Consider the following 24,975-nt stretch of genomic DNA (forward strand, 5'->3'; position numbering starts at 1 on the left):
GATAAATATATCGTGGGAGATGCTGAAACAGTATCAAATTTACATGAGTTTTTAAGATAGTTCAGAAAATTTCACATTTGCTAGCTTATGTTTTCTGTATTTTCAAGAGATACTAACTAACTCTTGTCTGCCATCAGGAGTATTGTACTGTGAAAGTCCAAGAAGTACTGGTATAATGGGAAAAGAAAAACCCAACAGCCCTGAACTTGGTGTCATAACATGTCAGTTCATGTCCCAAATCTACCCCTTGAATACTAACTATGCGATCTTGGCCAGGTTACTCACTTCTTATTTTCTTGACTGAGATCACATCAGTTGTGATTTTATGTACTTGTTAAACTGTAAGTTTCTATTCAAATGCAAGGTGTAAGCAATATTTTATTTATGACATATGTGGTTTAATCTAATGCAAATGATATGGTAAACTTTGAAAAAGATATAAATGCATGCTTCAAAAGACATAATCTCACTTCCAAGTTAGATTTTCCTTACTTCTACTGCATTCAAACAGAGATGTGAGGCTAGTGGACCAACACATCTTTTTCTGTAGTGAATGGAAAAAGCTAAGGGTGAATTATTGGGAGTTAAAGCTACATGAGGAGATTGGAAAAATGACATAGACTATACTTAATCCCTTGAGAAGAAGCAAGAATGGTCCTAGGAATTACAAGAGGATTGGATTCCTTCCTGATTATTGTTGGAGCAGCCTAGACTAAGACAGAGCAAGTTGGTCCTCCACAGCTGTGCTGCTTTGGCAACCAAAAGAGTTTTCTAGTTCTAGTCCTGATCAAAATGTAAAAAATGGAGCTGTCCACCGAGAAGTGGGAAATCAGCAGTGCAAATCAGGAGAAGACCTGGATGCCAAATTCAAAGATCACCACATGCTATGCAAGACAAGCAAGGAGTTCAGGGTAGTAGAAAGTAATTTGCTAAATCGGACGTGCAGCGGCAAATCCTACTTTATTTATGCATTCTTTGACAAATCCAAACATGTGAGTAAAAAGTGGAATTAATGGTCAAAAAGGAAGAACATTTGCAAATGTTTCCAGCTAAAGTTTAAGTGGTATCCAGGGGCTTCCTCTTCCTCTCGATAGCAATAGCACATTGTTGGCCCAAGTAAAGTTGTTATTTGCACAAAAACCTTTTGGAGAATCTATGAAGCAGAGTTGGTCAAACTAACTCTTGAGATAAGGCCCCTGCAAATGGTTATAAACATATGATCTGAATTACAGTTAGTCTTGGACTAAATGATCTTTATCAAGTTTTGTCTTAAGTTTTTCCAACTTTGACATTCAAATATTCTTTTTGCTCCAAAAAAGTTAATGTGCTAATAACAGTTTTTGAAATAGAGACAGCCATGGAGATTATAGATGAACATTTATCTCCTGTTATCATAACACAAGCACAGTTTTAATAAAAAGGTTGGAAGCAGTATCTATTTAAATTAAATTAAAGAAAAAGAAAAGTTTGCTTTTTCTGAGAAAGCAAATTGATATTTTTTCTTTGATTTCCTTATACTTTGGAATGAAGGACTGCTATTAAAACTTTCAGTAAACCTTTAAAATTATGCTATAAAGCAAATATTAAGTTTGGTCTTTAATGAGCCATTTTTGCTATTTTATAGGCATTCTAAAATGACATAGACTCTTCTAGCACTGACTTTCTGGGAACGTTTATCCTTTGTCAGACAGCATGCGACATGGAAGATGAAGTGGGTCCCCACGTTGTCACTGGCACTAATAAATCCTATGATCCTTAACATCTCTTGACCTCAATTTTCTTCACTGTGAAACTAACACACTTGAGGAGATTGTGCTCCTAATTTTCATTTGTTCGGCTTCTAGATAATGTTTGGTGTATATACTATTTGATGAACTCCCCCAGAAATCTGTAGCCCATTAATGGCCACCTCTGAACAACAGATTATTTAATGTTCTTACAAAGATTCCAGTATTCCAGAGTTGGGGCAAAGAAGAGGAATGGGAAGGAAAGACACACAAATACTACTTACTTTTCAAAGAAATGTCTGATAACCAGCAAGACGAAAGCATACGGAATTGTCATGTACAAATGAGAGGGTTTTACAAAGACAAGTCCATCATGATCTTCAAGATCTGACCACTTTATTGTTGGAGGAAGCCAGAACCGTTCCAACCAAAACCATTCTTTAAACGTCTGAAACATTCTAGAGAGATGGAAAAAGAATATGTTAGGCTTATAAAGCAAATACTTAAAATTAAAATAACATCGAACACCATTACTCAAAATACCTATGCCAGAGAGTTTTGAAGACAAGGCAAAATGGAATCCTATTATTCAATGGGTTTCATGATTGTTCATTGCATTAAACAAGAATTACTCTGCCGATACTCTCAGAACAATTTTGGCTGTGGCATGGCAAACTGAAGTTTAACATACCACTGTTCATACTTTTGGCACAACATACATTGATATCATGGGTATGTTTCTTCCTCTTCTATGACTCTATGGTATGAAAAATTATTTAACAGTAATCTATCTCTACAACTTCAACACGCCCAAGGTCAACCTCATGAAAGCTCCAAGTATGTATAAATCTACATTAGTACCCTGAGAACTTCTTTGGGAAATAAAGAACAAGTATATTTAATTTCATAGTACAATAAGGAGCTCAAATCTGTTCATGCCAACAAATATTTATTGAGATTCTATTATTTGTCAACCACTATGCTAGGCACTGAAAATATAAATATTGAAAAGATAGCATTCTTGTCTTGAGGACCTTACAGTCTTGTGGGCAAGGCAGGCCTGAATATCTAGATGACTTTGACATATCTTTTTTAGGTACAATAAAAAAGGCACAGGGTATTGTTGGAACGAGATGATGGGCACTGAGCCCAGCCAGGAAGTGTCAGAGAAAGATCCCTGGAACAGATGATCCTTGAGATGTCCTGAACAATAATGGAGATAAACCAGGGAAAGGCAGGAAATGGGAGTGGGAAATAGAAGTTTTAAGGAGGGAAAAATGCTATGATCAAATAACCAGAAACAAAGAAGAAAACAGAATTAGATGTCCTAATCTCATTGTTTAAGTTATAAACAATTTTTAGTCTTGACATATTGACCTTGAGGATGTTTTGATTTCATCTTTTAATAGTTAATCAGAGCAAGGAATCAAAATGTCCTCAGATTGATCACAAGGTGGTCAAAGTAACTCTATCGAAACATCTTGATTTGTAAATATTGCAGTTCCTGTTGAACACGACCAGCAGTTTGGTACTACTACAGTGTAAGAATCCAAGGTGTGGGATGGTTACACACAGGTGCCCCCACAGTCTAAGTTCATTGCCTTGGCACGCTTCTTAATAGTGCCCCCTTACTTTCAGAAGTGCTCTAGTTTGGCCAATAAATCATATCGTCACTCTCATCAAAAGGCTGGTGAGTCAAGTAGGACTTTGTCATGGAGGGTGTGAGACCCATGCTAAGTAGCTTGGACTTTAGCTAATGACACCCACTGAACAGTATTATGCAAAGGAGTAAAATGGTCAGATATTTTTCAAAGGCCACTTGGCAGCCAGGTCCTCTGTGAGCCCAAATGGTGTCTTTCTGCAGATAGGAGGATGGTGTCGCCTCTGGGCAGACACAGCCCTTCTACCCAGTGGGCTGAGGGCTGGATGTTAAGGCCCCGTGAGCCCCCTGGCCAAGCACATATGTGGCTACTTGGTTGGCAGTGGTATGGAGTCCATTTCAGGAGACAGGAAGACTGGAGAGCAATTAGGAGTTTCAAGGGCTGGATACAGTCAGAAATGGGAAGGCTTGCACTGCAGTGCTGGAATCAGGCACTGAGTATGCTGATAGTAACATCCTACATGAAACTACGCATGAGATCCCGACGAGGTAGAGAACAAAGAATTAAGAGAGAAGTGAGGTTGAAGGGGGAAATAGACAACGCCAAGAAGCAGAGGTCAAAGAACAAGTATGATGGGAGGGACTAAGGACCCCAGAGGGCAGGAAGTCTCAATCAGAGGTGAGGATCAGAGGGTGGAGTCCTGACGTTACAGATTTCCAACTTCAGGCGAGGAAGAATTCCGGAGTGTGGACCCCGATATCCTTCTGAAAAATCCACACCCCAAGCAACAGCTGAAGCCTGCTGAAATAATTCCGTGCTTCATTTCGTCTCTCATCCAATGTTAAGAGATGTGCTTATCCGAAGTAGCACTAACTCAGTCACACCCACAGCTGCAAGGCTTGTGTGCAGAAAGAGAAGCGCTGCCTTCTTTCTCATGTGTTAATCATTTCACTCTGATTTCTACTCTGGGGGAGGATGAGTCCTATGAATATAGCTGCAGTTGTGTAAATATGGAATGAAGATAATCAAGAAAGACTAGTTGATATTTCCTCCCTATCAGGCTGTGGGGCTACAGAAAAGAAAGGGGTGATCCTGGACTCAGGGAGCTTATGACTGAGTCAGGACTCGTGTGGCTCTGGACTCAGAGGGAGGCAGTGAGAACAGGGGAGAGGGTAGTCAGGAAGGGGAAGTCACACACTTTGGGAAGGGAACTGGCGATTCAAGCTCGGTTGCCTGGGACATCTGACATAACTGGCCAAAAGAAGGCATGAAGAGAGGTAATCTGTTTTGAATGCATGGCCAGATACAGCTCAGTAAAAGAACAGGCCTAAGCCTTGAGTCCAACTCCAGCTGAAATTCAAACTTCCTACAGATCTCAGAAACCAACTCTGGCCATGGGAGGCTCTGTGTAATGGGCAAATCTTGGGCCAGGCCTTAACCTTCACCACATCAGAATGAGCTACACCTGCAAGAGCAGAGAGATTTTTTTTTTTTTTCCCCCTAAAACTTTGCCTCAGTATGTTCATAACTTTGTTGGCTGTAAATTTAATAGTCTAAGGGTGCCTGGGTGGCTCAGTCGGTTAAGCTTCCAACTTTGGCGCAGGTCATGATCTCACAGTTTGTGGGTTTGAGCCTCGGGTGGGGTTCTGTGCTGATAGCTCGGAGCCTGGAGCCTGCTTCAGATTCTGTGTCTCCCTGGGAGACCACTTGCACTCTGTCTCTGTCTCTCAAAAAAATAAATCAATGTTAAAAAAATTTTTTTTAATTTAATAATCTAGGGTTCAGGGAACAAACAGCAATGGTGATTGAGTTACTTTTTCTTTTGCTATTGTTATAGTAATTGTTATACAAAATAGTTCACTCACTCCTAGAATGCAACTCCAGGCAGCACAGATTATTTTGTCCAGAGTGAAACACAATTAAATAAATAGTTTACAACAGCTATTTAGGAGTTGCCACTCTAAATTATGCCCTTGTGCCTCATATGCAAGCAATGAACCAAGATGTTGAAAGCCATAGTAATGCTAATATCCCACAGCTTAAAACATTTAAAGGGAAATAGAAACAATACAAAAGTTGAGGGTGGCCCCCTGGAAAATGTGGCTCAGACTGCGAAAAAAATAAATCTAATTATTTATTCATTCTTTTTTATGTGCTGCCACCAAACATCAATTATTGCTGCTTCAAACAGTCAAGGATCCCTTCTTCACACCATTCACAAAGTTTAACTCAACATGAAGCACACACCTTATAGGCCTTTATGGACCCTTATAGGGCTAAAATTAAAACACTCTTAGAAGACTAGATAGGTCTACGCAGTCCTGTGGGTTAGGCAAAGCCTCCTTACATATCACACCAAAAGCACAAATGCCAAAATTTTTATAATTGATAAATTGGACTTCATCAAAATGAAAACCTTTTGAGCGCCAAGGAACACCATCAGGAAGTGAAGAAGACAACCCACAGGATAGGAGAAAATACCTGAAAATCATATGTCTGATCAGGGATTTGTATTTAGACTATATAAAGAACTCTTGCAACTCAATAATAAAAGGACACATAATCCAACTTAAAAATGGGCAAAGAATCTGAACCTGAATATCTCACCAAAGAAGATACACAAATGGCCACTAAGCTCATGAAAAAAACTCTCAACTTCATTAGCCATGAAGGAAATGCAAATCAAAACCACCTCAGAGGTACTGTTCACACCCAGTAGGATGGTTATCATCGTAAAGATAACAGGTGTTGGCAAGGATGTGGAGGACATGGCTGGTGGGAAGTAAAATGGTACAGATGCTGTGGAAGACAGTCTGGCAGTTCCTTGAAACGTTCACCGTGGAGTTACCATATGACCCAGCAATTCCACATGTAGGCATTCAAGAGGGTATGTAGGAGAATTGGAAGGATTCATGCTACAACATGGATGGCTCTTGAAAGTGTGCTAAGGAGCCAGACACAAAAGGCCACATATTGTATGAGTCCATTTATGTGAAATGTCCAGAAAAGGTAAATCCATAGGGACAGAAGGTAGGTTACTAGTTCCTTAGGGTGTATGAAGGGAGTGTGGGGCGAAATGGGGAGTGATTGATAATGGGTACAGGGTTTCTTTTTGGGCTGATGAAAATGTTCAAAGATTGAATGTGGTGTTGGCTGCACAACCGTGAAGATACTAAAAAATGTTGAATTGCACACTTTAGATGGGTGAATTGTGTGGTATATGAATTATATCACAAAAAAAGAAAAAAGAAACAGGAAAGAAGCTTCCTCCACAGGGTGCCTGGATGGCTCAGTCAGTTAAACATCCGACTCTTCATTTAGGCTCAGGTCATGATCTTGTGGTTCATGAGTTCAGGCTCTGCATCAGGCTCCTTACTGACAGTGTGGAGCCTGCTTGGGATTCTCTCTCTCTCCCTCTCTCTCTGCCCCTCCCCTGCTCTCTAAATAAATAAATAAATAAATAAATAAATAAACAAATAAACTTTTAAAAAATTAAAAAAAGAAGCCTCCTCCGCTTCAACCCTTTTAACCCAGAGCTCATCCTGCTAAAGCTTCCCATTATTTCATTTATGGGGTTTATGTTTTACCTCCCAAATTCACCTGTGTCAAGCTTGTGTCCACGAACCAAGAAAAGTAATTAAATGAAGGAAAGACTATATCCAGATTCAGATTTCAGCATGACTTAAAGCTCATGACTTTCTGGGGGAAAGAAATAGCATGCTTTAAAAGCAAAAACAGACTAACCGCCCTGAAGGAGAAGCGGCTGTCCTAGATGATTGCCCCCCTGGGTTAAGGGTGTTCGGTAGACATCCACAAGCCCACATTTCAGCTCTAGCAGTGGGCTTTAAAAATTCAGGCGATGCCTCCAGCCAGCCTCTCTACCATCCTGTTACTTCTCTCAGGATTAGATCAGAGGCTAAACACAGAGAAATGAGCTGAAGAAAACCGGGGCCAGCAGTCTCCAATCCTCTGGGCCACTTGGGTCGACTAGCAAGAAACAGGTCACAGTCCCTCAGCCTCCTGCTAGCTGTTCCTAAGGCCACAAGCCTGTGCCAGTACCTCTGGCCTCCTTTATAGCCACCTCTCCCTGACCCTAGTGTATCGGACATGCCATTTTGGAGGTAGCCCAGCATCTGGCTCTCAGAGCAGCAGGGGAAATCACCACCAATGGGGGGGGGGGGGGGGGGGCGGAGCACTGCCTTTCCCACCGAGAGAGCCAACATGGACCGTTCTCCATCTGCTGACAGTTGGCTGGGATGGCCTAGGCTTGGCCAGTTGGATGCTTTTCTCAGGGCTTTGAGTCTGGAGCAGACAGCGATATCCAGCGGCAGCCGATGGCATCCTGCCTAGGCCGCTGCTGTTGAAAAGATCGTTGTCATCTCTTAGCTTTTTGGCCTTCCTGATCCCATCCCCCCACCCCACCCCCCCACCCCCGGTTTCTTGGTTTCCACTGTCATCCAAGTCTGGTCCACTGGCCTTCCTTCAGGGCTGTGGGCTGCTTCCAATGAAGCCCTGTGTTTAAGATGGTTAAGAGAGAGGTGGATTTTGTTGCCTCTAACCAAGAGGGCTTACATGGAGAAGCAGGAATCTAGGGGCAGGCAGCCTGTAGCATTTGTCAGTTCCTCCCTCTGATCTCATCTTGCAGACAACGAGCACTTATTTATCCCCTTTCTTCTCTCCCTCTTCCATTTTGGCTCCTGCACTGCCTAAGTTTCAAATCACAGTGGCATTATTAATAGTCACTGTGTAAGGTATTTTTTGGTTCAGTGTAAAAGAGACTGCTGGCCTCCCTGTCACAGCCTTAAAAAGATGTGTGGTAGATGACAAGATATATTACCTGTGCAGCCAGTGAAGCGATATCTTTATGCTGTGTTAATGAAGTATAGCAATATTTCAATAATAGCCAGGTGGAAAGAGAATTAGAAAATACTGACATGGGGGAATACTTGCATTTTTTTATTTTAGAGAGAGAGAGAGCTCACATTCGAGGAGGGGAGAGGGGCAGAGCGGGAGAGAGAGAGAGAGAGAGAGAGAGAGAGAGAGAGAGAGAGAGGATCTTAAGCAGGCTCCATGCTCAGCAGGGAGCCTGATGTGGCACGACATTGGGATCATAACCTGGGATCGTGACCTGAGCTGAAATCAAGAGTCCAGATGCTCAACCGGCTGAATCACCTAGGCATCCCAGGAAAAGCCTGCATTTTTAAAAGCCTACACAGGTTACTGCTGTAAGCACAATCCTGAGCATTGGCAACAATGAATCTGTCATTCAAGGCCTCTATGCTGGTGGCGTCTGGGACAGTCTGGGAAGCCCACTGACTCCCATGGCAAATTCGCAGCCCACCTCTCCATTCCTTTAGCTCAGCTCTAGGCCTTTCTGGCAACTGAAATATTGTCAGCTCTGTTGACAACTCTTCTGTCTCTGCTTGGTACGCTCTTTAAGCAAATGTATTATATTCGTTGGCCACTCCCAGTGTCTTTCTTTTTTTTTCTCATCTGCTACTCAAAAGTCCCCCTTTCCCATCCCTCGTCCATTCTCTGAGTACTGCAACTCCTATTTATATAAAAATATCTGAAGGAACCATAGTATTTACATTAAAAATATCTGAAGCTCTTTTTTAAAGTAAGAAATATTTGCAAGAAAAATACCTGCATTTATTTCCTTTTACTTTGAGGAAGTATCAGTATTGGAGGAAGCATCACAGTCCAGCTGTGTTTTCCCACCTGCCAATACTGTGGAAGTTTCAAACCCTATTTGCGGCTGCAGCTGCCAGTAGTTTGCAGGAAGACAATCTAACTAATGTGGGTTTTTATGACTCATGATTTTCTGACCTCATGGATACAGAACCCCAACAGGGTGAAAGAAGCCTGCTGAGCCACTTTCTCAAATGAACACCATTAAATTTGACCTTAGGACTGAAGAAATAAAACCATCTGGACCACAAGTTCATCACTATTTGAAGCAACATTTTTGCAAATTACTAAAAAAAATGTGGCACTTGAACCCTTGCTGAGGTGAGAACTCCAAGTTAGGCTGAAGTTTTGGGCAAATTATCAAATTCTGGTAATTATCCATGCAATCCCTACTGCTAATTATCCATGCAGTACCGACTGTAAGTAACCCCATCACCTTAGGAGATAACGCTACAGAACATATCTCTTGGAGAGAGGAGAGTGACGAGAGAGGGAGTCTACAGAACAGAACACAGCTCTCAGAGGCCAGTGACAAGAAATGGGAAACTAGGCAGACAACTCTAATTGAAGTTACGGTGTATTTCTGAGCAATAAAGTGATGGAAAGACCCATTTGAATCGATGTTCACTAGCGCAGAGTATTATTAGTGTTGGAGGATGTGAGAGTTGGTGAGAGCTTTGGAGACTGGGTGACCGGCCAGATTACAGTGGGACCAGGGTCCTCTGCTAACAAGAAAGGCAACTCCAGAGGAGCAAAGAGTGTGCCTGGATTGTTCACTATTGTACACCCGAGGCTTGCCACACAGTACACACTAAGTAAGGACTTGTTGAATGGATGGACAGAAGGTTTGCCGAGGCTGGCATAGACTTTTGAACAATCAAGGAGTGACGCTAGAGCCAAAAGTGATATGTAATTTAATTATCTAAAAACCATCTCATTTTTATTAGTTGCAAAACAATTTTTAAAATTTGGTGCAAGGGATCAGGTAAATATGTTTATCTACATTTCATCTGTTTGTGTTTTCTTTGGAATGAATTCTACTAACTCAGCCAAAAAAACTGGTTAAGCCTTCAAGATAAACACATAGGAAAACATTAGCAGCTACTTGCTTCCTGTCAATGGCGTAAGGACTGAGCCAACTGTAAATTCCAGCTCTAAAAGCATTTTAAGGGGCACCTGGGTGGCTCAGTTATAAGCCTCTGACACTTGATTTCAGCTCAGGGCATGATCTCAAAGTTCATGAGATCAAGTCCCGTGTCAGGCTCTGCACTGACAGCACTGAACCTGCTTGGGAGTCTCTCCCTGCCCCTCCCCTCTCGTGCGTGCTCTGGTGCGCTTTCTCTCAAAATAAATACAAACTTAAAAATAAATAAATTGTGCCATTTCAAATGGATAAGACAATGCAAGTGATAGACTAACTTACCTCTGAGGAATATTTATTGTGATTAAATTAGTGCACTAAAAGCCTATAAATGTTTGGGCTTACAGTGAGAAAACTGAAGAGAAAAATGAATGAATGAATGAATGAATGAATCAATCAATAAATAAACAAAACCTATACTCTGTGTAGAGAAGTAACTGACTTACAATAAGATAAGTAACTCTCTCATGTTAAATTTTACCATTATATCAATTTAAAGCCTTGAAGAAATTCAAGACAGACCTATAGCTTAAAAAAAAGGAAAATACAGAGCATTTGCAAACACAACCAGGATATCACCTCAAAGATGTCATTGAGGGGTATCAGGATGTCCTGAGTATTCAATGATTCTTCCTTTTGGTTACAGTCCCCATATACCCCTGGCCCCAGGTTTTCCCTGGGCATGTGGCTGTCCTGCCATGTGAGACACTGCCCAACCTCCCCTGTGGCTAGATTTGGCCATGCGTGACTGTGTCCACGTCAATGACACAGCAGTGGAATTCACTTGAGTAATCTCCCTAAATTCCAAGCTGTGTGTCTCTGTTTCTCTCTTTCTTCCATCCTAATAACTAGAAATAGGGATGACAGGATAGAAGCAATCTTTGAGGCCAATTAGCCCATTATCCTGGCCTACCACATGTCTGGACAGTTACATACAAGAGAAAGAAACTCTTGTTGTCAAGAAGCCATTGAATTTTGGGTCCTTTTTGTTTTAACAGCTCAGACTGTAACTCTCATATATATAGAAAAATATGAAGGAGAAGGAAATAAGAACTACATTGCCATATTTTGTTATATTTTTTCCAGGTAGATTATAAAATCTGGAGACATCTGCTCAACAACAACAAAAATATCACGTAGAGAACAAAAAGGAAGCCTATATAGACTGGGAGAAAATATTTGCAATATTTGCAATAGGAAAACATTGTATCTAGAATATATAAAGAGCTCAGTAATTTAAATTCAATAAGTTAAAAACTCTGGGGGACTTTTTAAAATAATAAGTCAATTGGGGACCTGTATTTCCATTAGTATTTTGCCTACTGGGGAGCATGCTCGGGATTTGCTCTGCCTACAGGGCTTCTTGTATGGAGCCTGTGCCAATTATCAATTCATTGCCTCTCAACTGCAAATCCACCGTTTTTTTGCCTGTTCTGTGAACGGGTCTGCTTCCTTTCCTATTTTCCCTTTGCTAGCTGGCCCTGGAGCTCTATCAATAGAGGATGGTGGAGGGATGTTGCAGGATGAAAGGGTTTTGCTTCCTGACTCTGGTGAAAGTCAGTGAAAAGGCTCCAGTGAAAGGCTCCAGGAGCCCTGAGCAGCCAGCAGATTCTCCCTGGGGAGTTTTGTACTTGGGGAGTGCTGCCAGTGAGACACTTTCCAGTGACTAGGTCTCCCTCGCATTCTGGAGGGCAGATTCCTGGCAAGTTCTAGGGGGCTGCTTTCCAGCCTATTCTGCTGGTAATTCCTCTGTGTCCTCCCCAACAGGTGTGCCTCTGGCGGAGGGGGAGGGGGCGGTGCAGATAGGGTGGCATTTCCTTGCATGCTCTAGCTCAGCCCCAGGGGTCATGAGGGTTTCCTACAGCAGTGATCCCTGCATTCTATACAGTTCTTCCTACTGGCCAATCCTTTATTTTCTCCAATCTTGATTGGGCCCAGACTGCCTTGGTGGAAAAGTCCAATTTTTAATCTAATATGCTTAATCTAATATGAATTAACAGAAGCTAAAGTTATTCTGAACAAAAAAAATCAAAAAATGAAAAAAGCCTCTGAAGTTCCAAAGCAGAAGGGAGAACCCTCTCATTTTTCCCTTCTAATACTGTGTGTAGAGTTTGGTTACAGATTAAATGATGCCTGGAGATTTCAGAAAGATGTGCTTCTCCTCCTCTGCTCCTTTCTCCATTCCAAGGCTTAGGTTAATGTCCCCATGAGCAGCCATCACTTTCCACTAGGGCAATAAGTTCTCCCTGTTTAGTAAACATAATTGGGATATTTTCCCAGCAAAACTAATAAACTCCTAAAATGCCAACTAGGCACTTGGCATCTGTATGGGGTCAAGCTCTCTTTGAAGCCAGGGCTATCCCCTAGTGCCATTCTCTTCAGGCCATGTTTCTCTTGGCTCTGTAATAAAATTTCACAATATGCCTTGATCTGGGTTCCTAGCTTAAATAGCCCGCTTCCTAACTTAAATATTGAGCCAATGAAGTTTAATTCCTAGAAAATCACAAGTTACTGTTTGCTGTTGTGTGCAGAAAAACCCAACGTGGGGATGGCTCTGCCGGAGGCTTAGGGTCCCAGCAGCCCCCCCCTTTGTTTGGAGGCAGCTCCTCATGGCCCGCCCTCACCTCTGCATGGTCTCCTGGGAATGACCCTGGGCCACTAGATCCCTGTCTGCTTTTCCAGGCTGACTTGTGCCTCCCATGTTCCTCACTTTGTGATCCCGCAAGTCAGGTCTGCTTTCAGACTCTTGAGAACAAAACACAAAGTTCTTACCTGCCTCCCAGTATGTGCATTGACTATTCCTTCTGCCAGGACTCCTTTTCCCCATCTTCACCCAACTCTCTCCTCCTAATCCTTCAAGCCCCAACTTAAGCCTCCCTAAGAGTTCCAGCAAGGATTTCCATGACCCCTGCCCCCCACCACACATTGCTCCAAATCTAAACCAAATATTGCCATCGCCCCCTGTTCTTTTCCTTCACAACCTGTATTAAATTTGTAATTACATGTTTGTATGTTGATTGGATTCTGGCTCCCACCTTAGACTTCAAGATGCACAAGAATAGGCGGGACACCTGTTTTGCTCACAACAGCATCCCTAACTTGGCATACAGTAAGTGTACAAACAGTAAGTGCTCAATAGATATTAAGGGAGTCAGTATACAGCACAGCAGTCAAGCACATGGATTTTGGAGCCAGACTGCCTGGATTTAAGACCTGGTTCTGACAGTTGACTATGTGCCCCCAGACAGCTAACTTAATGTCAATGTCAATCTCTCCATCTACAAAACAGTGGTGGTAATGTACTCTGTGAGTGAGTAAATGTTTGTAAATCACTTTATTACATGCCTGTTAATAAATAATAAATAATAATAAATAATAAATTGGAGTCAAGCTGTTCAATATCATTTGCCCTTCTGAAGAGGAGGAGCTAAAATGAACTTTCTTCTTTAACTTTAAATTCTTTAAATGACACCTCTTAAATTAAGTTATTTAAAAATAATATACTGTGCTGTGATATAGTTAAAACTACTACATTTAAAAAAAAAACATAAGTGATACCACCCTTTAGAGTAATAATTTAGAAGTCACCAAAATGTTCAAGCCTACCTAGGAATATATGTGAAACCAGACAAAAAATATGTTTAGGCTATAGTTAATAAATACTACTTCAGTCTCAGTGTTCATAATAATGATTTTTAAAAATCTGAAAGGTTTAAGTATATTTTGAAATGTTAACTCTATGCAATAACATTCAGCTAAGACTAACAATTATGATGTTTACCAACATGAGAAGTGTTTAGACTTATAAAAAAAACCCAAAATTCAAAATTATATCTATACTATAATGATATGATGGTATATAATCTCATTTTTATACTACTTTATACATATACATCTCAGTGTGTGTGTGTGTGTGTGTGTGTAAAGGCAAACTAGAAGGAACGAAAAAATGGTAAAATTCTTGGTGCTGAAAATTTTAAATTATTGTTACTGTTGACAATTTGTTACTGTTGATCCAATATTAGGAAAATTTATAACCGATTTCTGCTTAATGACTCAAATCAACAAAGGTAAATTTTGTTCTAAAAACCATACAATCATCCAGTCCAGCCCTGTACATATGAAGAAATGGAGTCCCAGGGAAATACAGGTGCACTGTCCAAGCAAACCCAGGAAAGCCAGCTTTTTCCCAATACACACACAGTTTCCCATTACTAAAAGGTGTTATTAAGGTGATTTGTTTCACATTAACATTTTAAGACAATCATTTTTTCATGTAAATGTTTCACTTACAAAAGCTACTGGCTGATTTGAAGTAAGGCAAGTTTGTTACCTACTAAAACTTCTCATAGCCTTCTTAAAGATGCAAAAGCTAACTATGAGAATATCTTTTGTACTCTAACAACACAGAGAAAATAGAGTGTGCTTCCATAGCCAGTAGAAAGATCTATCTATATAAGCTGACTTGAGATGCCAAAGGTAATGAAGATAAGAGAGAAAATGCAGTTTACGGAGACAGGATTCACCAAAATGTAATTCTTCCAGATGCCTCTTCAACTTTATCACATTTCTGCTTTATCTCTGTTCCAGTCATTAATTGACAGACATTGCCAAAGTCCAGCTCAGGGCCAAAAAACGAGGCCCTGATCAAGGATGTTTACTGAGACCAGTCACATGGCTAGGAACTTGCAGAAAAGCAGGTATGACTGAAATCAGAAGGATGTGAAGCAAAGTTACAGAATAGATAAGTCTTAGAAGCATGTAAATCCTAGGGTTCAAAGAAAATGGGCCGAGAGATGATTGGGAGGAAATCTATGAGAAAGTTACATAGGATGGATTTTTCATAATTCTGCCTTCAAAGGTAGAATTCCTCCCCACCCCCACCCCCCATTCTTTTAAAGTTAACTTTCGAAGTCTAAAAGGTAAATGAATAGCTGGGTAACTAGGCAATGCTGTTGCAATGTAAAGAAATTTTAACCCAGTTAGCATCACATCACCATTTCCTTTCCAACTGCTATTAAATATTTTGCCCCTCTCCACCGAGTCCTTTCTTGCAAGCTCTCTTCCCTGGCCTGGTCAGTTACCCATCTTGCTCCACAAATTACCCTGTTATTAGTCACAGGCACAAGTGAGTGATGTAGGCAAGAAGGGGGCTGGGAAGCTCGCTGACGGTGACTCACAGAAGAGCCTGAGAAGACGCCCTGGTCCTGTTTCAGTTCTCCCATTTGAGAGACCAGAGGATTGGCCTCATGTCTGCAGAGCTCTCCTGGGTGGCACGGAAGGGTGCTGTTGCAGGAGCCTCCCCGCCATGTAGTCGGAAGAGTCACCAAGACCGTCCCACAAACTGCAGGCCCGTAACTGATGAATATAATCAAAAATTAAAAAAGAAGAAAAAAAAAAGAATGTAGTGCTTCACACACCAGCTCAAGTAGCTCGTTGTCTTTCAACCAGTCGCAAAACTTGAGAAAGAACTATGGCTTTAGTGTCAGAAAGCCCAAGGTTCGAGCGCCAGCCCTGCCTCCTAAAACTAAGTGAACTTGGGCAACTCAGTCCCTCTGAATCTTTGTTTGCTCCATGTGCTCCATGGTGCCAGTCCTGCCTTCCACGGAGACCTATTGCAGATTAAGAGTGATTCGGTATGTAGAAATACCTGAACACAGCAGAATGCTGGACCCATGTTACAGAGTCATGGTATCTTATGATCTTAACCCTTACCGGGTCTGGCCAAGAATCCAACGTCAGGCTGGTTTAGACAGTAGGATTAAATGCTAAGTTTAAAAAGATTCCCCAAGGGAGAGTAAGGAGACACCCCTGCCCCTTCACAACTACGTTCTCCCCATAACCTGCACATTGCTCACTGCTGGGAAACGATAACCAGTTCCATTTCTTTCTTTCAGTAAGGGAAGCCTACATGATGGACACAAACTTTGCCAAACAGAAAACTTGGAGACAGTCCTGCAGAGGCAATACTACACAGTGTCATCTAGTTCAGACCTTCCCGATCATCAGACTCCCCTAGGGTGATACCCAGACTCCAGCCCCCCCAACCACGACACACCGTGGTAGAATTTCTGGGACAGGACATGGGGCCACCCTAGGCCTATTGGCTTACCAAGGAATAGGGGTTTGGGACTCTGAATGCTCATCATCACCCTTTCCCGATACCTGAGCTAGGAGAGTGCATGACTTCCTCTAAGCCTTGAATCCCTCATCTGCAAAATAGGCACAATATTTTTTACTTCTCTACAGTCTAAGTCGGCATTAAATAAGGTCATGTGTCTAAATCACTTTGTGTAACTTGGGGTGTCCAGGAAGTGCTCAATAAGCTGTAGGTGTTAGTACTGTCACTATTTACATTTCCTCATCAATGGCACCATGGTCTTCCAGGTGGCCCAATAGTCAGCCATCATTCACTGTTTCCTGCAATACCCTCATCAGTGTTAAGGCTGCCTAGACTAAGTGTTGGCAACGCGACAGCTTTTCTGAGGGATGAGTGTCACTTGACGCAGTAACTCAGTTCCTCAGTGACAGAGGGATTTCTTACCTCACTAGAACCTGTCTTGGGCAGTGTCACCAAAGGAGTCATTTTATGAAAGAGAGTAAAACCTAAAGGAGGGTGTGGGGCCCCATCTTGATCAAGAAAGAATCTGGAACATTCCTCTCACAGATGAGGAGGATGCCAAATTACTTTCAGGGAAGGACATGGGGTTACTAAGGCACACTGATGAAGCAAGCCCAGATTTTAATGGTTTTAAAACATATGCTTACGTAATACTTAAAGGCAGGGTTTCCTGTCACACAGCCTGCTGCCCCCGCAGAATGAAGCAGTCTTTGGAAAAGAACAAGATGACAAAGATTCTCGAAATCTTCAGAGGAGGGTGAGGTGTGGTGGGTGTGGAAGCTTACAGTATAGGGCCCAGAGGTAGTGAAGGAGTGCAGGAAAAAAATCCCAACTGCAGGTTCGCAACGGCCTTTTTCTTTGAGTCCGAAATCACAACAAATTTAGGACAATAAGGGGCACGTGGCTGGCTCAGTCAAACGTTCAGCTCCTGATTTTGGCTCAGGACACGATCTCAGGGTTTGTGAGTTCGAGCCCGCAGTCGGACTCTGCACTGTATCAGCACAGCGCAATTTAAGTACAGAGCGGGAGAGACAGAGACAGAGAGACAATAGAGATCAAGAGAGACAGAGACAGAGACTTAGGGAGGACATGTGCAAAGTCTAGAACATAGGGAAAATATTTCACTTATTCATTTTACAGCTTTTGATTAATGATTAAATCCATGGCTTCAAATTTAGAGCAATTTTGCCTGCAAAAGTGGCTGGAGGGAAAAACATCCTGCATATATTGTATGAAAATGTAACATTATTTAAAAATAAAAATTTCCCTAGGTTTCCAGACTTTTTTTTGAACTTTTTAAAATTTATTTTTATTTTTTAGAGAGAGACTGAGATTGTGAGTGGGGGAGAGGGGCGGAGGGAAAGAGAGACAGAATCCCAAGCAGGTTCCATGTCCAGCTCAAAGCCCAACACGGGGCTCGATCCCATGACCCAGGGGGTAATGACCCGAGCCAAAATCAAGAGCCGAAATCAAGACCTCGGGTAATGACCCGAGCCTACTGAGCCACCAGACTTTTCAAACATACATTCTTTCCAAAGGGTATCCTTAACTTTCTCCCCAAAACATAATTTTCATTTCAGTCTCTGATTTCTGTCTATTAATGCAAATCTATGCTACAAACAAGAGAAAACACTGTGCTAACATATACAGAGTTCCCTATGTCAAGGCCACATCTTGCACCCAGTCAATTCCCTTTTCCCGGGGGGACATACGTCGGTCATGTGCCAATTTGATTTTCCAGCTACTCCTCTATTGATCCTAATTTGAGGTCTACGGCTTCCTAAGCCTTCCTTTTTAAAGAACTTTTTCTTTAAGCTAAGACTTTTTTCTCCAAGAAATATAGTTGGCTGAAGTGCTACTGGGGATGATTAATCCGAATTTTGTGAAGCAGGGCAACGTGTGAACCTAGGGGAAGAGACGGTGGTGGAACTGGAGTAGAGAGGACCCACAGAGCAGGCGGCTAGCTTCACGTGCTGGACGGGGGGATTCAGAGTTCCTCTGTTTCACTCATGTTAGTGAAGTTTAAATATGGATGTCTTAAGGCCGATGTGAAAGACAGCAATGCTCTGAAAGATGGTGAATGAAAGGATTGCATGATATTCAACAGCAAAGATCCCAAGTGCAAGAAGTGGATGAAATATAAGTGAAAGAGACACCACTCTAGGGGCATCTGGGCGGCTCAGTCGGTTAAGAGTCTGACTTTGGCTCAGGTCATGATCTCATGGTTCACAAGTTCCAGCCCCGAATTGGGCTCTCTGCTGTCAGCACAGAACTTGCTTCAGATCCTCTGTGCCCCCACCCCCACTCTGCCCCTCCCCTGCTTGTCCTGTCTCTCAAAAATATGTGAATATTAAAAAGAGAGAGAGAGAGAGAGAGACACTAAACTTGTGTGGAGTCTCTTAAAATATACCAAGAGATCCCTATTGGAGCCTCAGTGAAGTCCTTTCGTTCAAGGGTGGGGAGAACACTAGATGCTTCTCTTCCCTCCCAAGTGAAGCTGTTTCTCAGTAAATTTTTCTTCCTGCTAGTTTATGAGGTTGGGAATGTTACTCAGCTGTCAGTCATCTTATGAAATCTAAGCAATTTCAACCTTTGCCATGCTGTCAGGTGGATGTTTACAGGGCGTGATGGTAGAGAGGAGTCACATTTACATAGTCCATGGCAATTCTGAAATCGCTCAGCCTTTGTCACTCTGTCATGCATCAATTAGTGATATCATTAAGCACAACTGTGTACAAAGGGCCCTAAGCTTCATGCCCAGGAGCAGTCCCACCCTTACACCCTGGCCTTATTTTAAAAGATGCCACTCTGGCATTCCTCTGGCCACACTTGTCTCCCACTGGGCGAAGAGTCCATAGGCCCAAAGCTACATGCCCCCACATACACCATAGCCCCTTTCTAGACTCGCTAGGGCTGCCTAGGACCCTAGAATTCCATGCCTAAACAACCTCTAAGTCCACTTCCAAGGCCTCCATGGACACTTCTCCAGGTATATCCTTCAAAAAAGTGACAGCACAACATACCCTTAGGCCTAGGGATGGCCAAAAGGAGACTGTTGGGGAGGAGACGAGGAACTCACACTTGGGCGCCTACACTGGGGCATCTGCACACATATGCCCTGGGCTTCTAGCCCAGCAGGACAATTTTGGGGCTGGGAAGGGGGATAGGGCCAGGCTGAGGGCCACCTAATTCCAAGCGCACTCCTGCCCTGGGCCCTTCCTGGGCCCTTGTTTTTTTCCAAACAAAACAAAACAAAACAAAACAAAACAAAACAAAACAGAATATGGACCTACAGTATTTCATAGAGAAGAACACGGCACTTGCCTTGCCCAGACACCTCTCCTCCCCAGAACACATAAAACAATATCACATAATAATAAAGCTTTGGGTCACAGCTGTAGTTTTCCAAGATCACAGCTAAGAAAACACAGTAGAGATAAAATAAAACAAAATGTAAAATAAATTAAACAGTAAATGTACCAATAAAATGAACAGTAATTACCTTGAGTATAAATGAGAGATTTCTGCGGAGGAATTCACGTACTATATATGTATGTACGTGTGTATATATATACGTATATATATATATAAAAGTTTCGCCTTCACTTTCACAGCATCCCTGCAGAAGCAGAAAAGGGAAACATAATTAACAGTCTACACAATTATACCCATAAGTTTCCTTCTAACTCCAAAACTTTAAGTCAGGGTTACAAACCAGTGGCAGATCTTGATATAGGCTGAATTGGACCTCCCAATCAGTTTGGGACCTACATAGCGCTTTAAAACAATTTGAGCCAACATTTCAAATTTAGGAATTTTCACATAAAAATCCAAATCTATAGTTTCATTTGAAAAGACCAGAAGATCTGGAAATAATCATAGGACCTGCAGGCCTTAAGGGAGGCACAAGATTAATCACCAGGCCCTGCTAATCACTGCTAATTTGTTACCTGCTTTGCTTTCTAAGCCATTTAACTTTGTGATTCCTTATGTCTCTAAGATTTATCAATGTGAACTATGTCTTCAAAGTCAGTGCAAGTTAAGTAAAGATAATATGAGCCTAGCACAGCCTCATTTAATGATTATAGTTTGTATCAGCTCATGGTGTTTGAAGGAGCCAGTTGTGACCCATTAACGCACTGGCTCTCAACTCTGGCTCTCTATGGGAATTACCTGGAAAATATTTTTAAGCCAAGCTCTCCCCTTAGACCACATAAATCAGGATCTCTGAAGGTGCCATCCTGTCATCAGTATTGTTGTTATTGTTGCTTAACAAACATATGTATTAAAGCACAGTGTAGGATAGTAAAGTTACAAATCACTAAAGTAAACACACCTGTGTTAGAACCAACAGCCAGACCAAGAAACAGGGTATTACCAGCATCCTAGCCCCTGCATTTGTGTCCCTTCCCAGTCACTACCCACTTTCTCCAACTATCCTAGACTAACTTCTAACAGTAAGGATTGATGTTGCCTAGTGGAACTTATATGAACAGAATCCCACTGAATGCATTCGTTTGCATGTAGAGTCTTTCCCTCAACATGTATGACTAAGATACATCCAGGTCAATGCAGGTAACAGTGGTTGACTCATTTTCACTGGTGTTTAGTATTCCATGGTATAACTATATCGCAATCTATTTTTTTATTCTCCTGTTGAAGGAAATGTGAGTTGTTTTGAATTGGGGGCTGTAACAAATAATGCTACTATTTGTTAACATTCTCCAACATACCTTTGGTAAACATACATATGCATTTCTGTAGGGCATATAGTTACATAGTTTTCTAAAGCTGTTGTGCCAATATATACTCCCACATGTGTGTATGAGAGTTCTAGCTGCTTCACATTCTCACCAACACCTCTGCGGTCTTTCAAATTTTAGCCTCTCTGGTGGGTGTGTAGTGGTACGTCCCTGTGGTTTTAATTTGCATCCCCCTAATGGTTAATCAGGGGAAGTACCTTGTTTCATATTTTTGAGCATGTTTCATGTTTCTTGGCCATCTTGATATGCTCTTTTGTGAAGTACCTGTTCAAATCTCTTGCCCAGGGGTGCCTGGGTGATTCAGTTAGTTAAACATCTGACTCTTGATTTTGGCTCAGGTCATAATCTCACGGTTCGTGAGTTTGAACCCCGTGTTGGGCTCTGTGCTGATGGCATGGAGCCTGTTTGGGATTCTCTCTCTCTTTCTCTCTCTCTCAAAAATAGACATTAGGGGCGCCTGGGTGGCTCAGTCGGTTAAGCGGCCAACTTCAGCTCAGGTCATGATCTCGCGGTCTGTGAGTTCGAGCCCTGTGTCGGGCTCTGTGCTGACAGCTCAGAGCCTGAAGCCTGCTTCAGATTCTCTGTCTCCCTCTCTCTGACCCTCCCCCGTTCATGCTCTGTCTCTGTCTCAAAAATAAATAAACGTTAAAAAAAAAATTAAAAAAAATAAATAAACATTAAAAAAAATCTTGCCCTATTTTCTATTGTGTTGGTCTACCTTTTTTAATGGACCTGTTTACTGATTCTGGACATGACTCTTCATTGTTTATATGTATGGCAAATGTCTCCTTCCCCTCTGCAGCTTGTCTCTTACTCTTTTAATAGTAAGCTTTGATGGAAAGAAGCTATTCGCCTTAGGATAGTCCAATATATAGATCTTTTTCATTATGCTAGTACTTTTTTTGTCTTGTTTTTTAAAAAAAATCACTGCCTGCCCCCAGGTCATGAATATATTCTATTTCGTCATCAAGAATGATGTTGTCCAGTGGAAAAATAGTTGGAGCCAAATATGTAACTGAAAGTTTTCTCCTAGTCACATTTAAGGAAGTAAGAAAAAAAGTGAAACTAATTGTAATAATGTATTTTATTTAACAAGATATATCTCAAATACTATCATCTCAACATATAACCAGTATAAAAATTATTAATGAGACATTATGAATTTTTTCTCTCTGGTAAGTTTTTGAAATCTGGTGTGCGTTTTGCACTTATAACCTGTCTCTACTGGACCAGCCATATTTCAGGGACACAATTGCAACAAGTTGCTAGTGGCTATCATATCAGAACAATGCAGATTTAGAAATTATAGTTTTACCTGCCACACCTAAATTAACATTCAGATGTGCATAAATTTCAAGGTTAGAATCAGGATTCTAGGTTTTTCCCCCCATCTGTATATTCAAATGCCTATCCCTTCTGTATAGTATCAACATGATCATAAATCAAGAGTCCAAATAGATGGAGGCTTATGTCTAGAATCTCTAGTTCATTTCATTGGTCTACTGTGCCTTTGGCTTTAGTTTCTTTTCTTTTTTTTTTTTAAGTTCCCTAGTTGATTCTTATATTCAGCCAGTATTGAGAACCACTACTAGTAGGTCACAAAATTTATTAGTAGCTATGACCAGAAATTTTATGGAGTGGAATGGGATGGAATAGAAGAGAAAACATCAATACATACCCAGTATTGTTCTGTGAAACTTTCATTTCGGTCAGTGTGTGTGTGTGTGTGTGTGTGTGTGTGTGTGTGTATTTAAATTGAGATCTAAAAAGTATTTCTTACCATCAGTGATGTCCCCCCCCCAACCAAAAAGGTCTGAAATCTACTACAATAGTGCAATCTGTGAACCAATTACTTGGGAAAATTCAGCTTGCATGTTATCTTATAGTTGTCATCTAGAAATGCTCTGAAGCTTTATTCTTATACCATTGGTTATAGACCAAAGCAGATCTCCATTTGAAACAAGTCAGGGAAAGCCACTTACAGCTAATGGGACAGGAGGAGCTCATTATAAAACCCTGCAACTTTGACCCAAAGCGGAATATGATAATGAATTCATGATGTGAACATTACAAATGAAAATTGCTAATCTGCATAATTTGAGATTTGTTCAGCATCAGCAGATTTTATGGTTTTCAAGTTTTAATGGGATGTCAAACAAGAAAACAAAATTTGAGGGGAAGAAATTGAAGCCAATTTAGCTATTAAATGATGTTAAATAACCTTCGTTATTGAAGAAAATGCTCGCAGAATTTTTGCTTGAATTTTGAAAGGATTATTTTAATGTTCGGCTTATGTCAAGATCAATCTAATCAACAACTATTTATTGACTATCCACTAAAATATGTCTGGCAAAGGAATCAAAATAAGAGGAAAAGACTTTGTTCTTGCATACAAGTACTCTGTAGAGAACAAATGGATTGTGGCATACGATTTTCCCTAAGTACTTCATTTTAGAACATGGATATAGTAAATAAAAATGATTTCAATCAAGCCCCTTAATGTAACATTTTGTCTCTCCAAATGTAATATTTTGTCTCTTCAAATGCATGCCTTATCTCTGAATTTCACAGTTTTCCCATTAAAAGATAAAGGAGGGATATACTTGGTGGTTATTTCATAAGAGATACAAATGTTGAATTATTATGTCATATACCTGAAACTCACACCATGTTCTATATCAGTTATACCTCAAAAAAAATTAAAAAGCTGGAGACCTGTTTTCATTTTTCCCTTCTCCAGTCCTAGTGACCACATGTCACATGTTTCAGAAGGCCCAGCTACAAAGATGGAAGAAGAACCATCTATGACAGAAAGAGAAATAAACCTTGGTTACACACACACACAATATATGTATCCTTTGGTTTTATTTTTATATATTATGCACCTGCACGTAAATGTATGTGTGCAAGAGAGAGACTGTGGTGTGTGTGTGTGTGCCAATCTCTAAAAAAATTTTTTTTGTAATGTTTATTTATTTTTGACAGAGAGAGGCAGAGCATGAGCGGGGGAGGGGCAGAGAGAGAGGGAGACACAGAATCTGGAGCAGGCTCCAGGCCCCGAGCTGTCAACACAGAGCCCAATGTGGGGCTCGAACTCACAGACCGCGAGATCATGACCTGAGCCAAAGTCGGACGCTTAACCAACTGAGCCACCCAGGTACCCCATGTGTGCCAGTCTTAAAGAGATTTGGAGATTTTCATTAAATATCTCCATTTTTTTGCTATTTCCTGAAGATAGAATTTGGAGATCAATAAAAAGGAAGATTTCCATTGAACTGAAACCTCTATAAACCAAATACCAGCTATGTGATAGGCCTTGGGTCTGTTGAGTTTAGTCTCCTTAAGAATGCAGCATGAACTGTCTCCACAGACTTTCCAATGACCAGATGGGGGGAAAAAACAAAAACAAACAAACAAACAAACAAAACAAAAAGAAGAAAAGAAGAAGAAGAAGAAGAAGAAGAAGAAGAAGAAGGAGAAATGGTTATTAAAATGAACCAAATCCCTTTGACTTTACATTTCTTTATATTTGCGAGGAATGTAGACACTCACAGCTTGAGAAATTTTAAATTCTCATAATTAGGAAAGGTGAAGTTTGTGTCAAGGTCACCCAAGTTAAATCCCCTTCTCACTAGAGCCACCATCTATTTGTTAGTGGGCTTTCTCAGACTTTAAGGTATGATAATAATGAAATTTGAAAATAACTGTCTTTAAAAGACAGTGATTGCTAACGTCTATTTATAACCAAACATCTGTCTTCCATCAACAGAAAGCCCTGTGAAGAATTTTGGCTGTTACAGTGTTGTACAAGGTCGAAGATTCTTAATATCGCCACTCACTTGCCATTTTAGGGTTTTATGCCTAAGCCCTAATTTAGGTTTTTAGCGTGATTTCTGTTTTCATCTAAAAAATCCCACTGCAAGATGCAATC

At 41.1% G+C, this 24,975-nt stretch overlaps 1 protein-coding gene across 3 annotated transcripts in view; it reads right to left on the reverse strand.

Moving 5' to 3' along the window:
• Positions 1-24,975, reverse strand: part of CERS3 (ceramide synthase 3) — a 119,173-nt gene that overhangs the window by 79,248 nt on the left and 14,950 nt on the right. For 2 of the 3 annotated variants that reach the window (XM_047864557.1, XM_047864555.1), the window contains 2 exons: positions 19,784-19,900; positions 2,012-2,185 (listed from right to left, as the gene is read on the reverse strand). In XM_047864557.1, coding sequence (XP_047720513.1) covers positions 2,012-2,184 — 173 coding nt within the window. In that variant the 5' untranslated portion in view covers position 2,185; positions 19,784-19,900. Of the gene's footprint in view, positions 1-2,011; positions 2,186-19,783; positions 19,901-23,759; positions 23,847-24,975 lie in introns of those variants that run through there. The other variant, XM_047864556.1, reaches the window with a different exon arrangement.

Source organism: Prionailurus viverrinus, chromosome B3, assembly GCF_022837055.1.
Source record: "Prionailurus viverrinus isolate Anna chromosome B3, UM_Priviv_1.0, whole genome shotgun sequence".
Taxonomy (NCBI): Eukaryota; Metazoa; Chordata; class Mammalia; order Carnivora; family Felidae; genus Prionailurus; species Prionailurus viverrinus.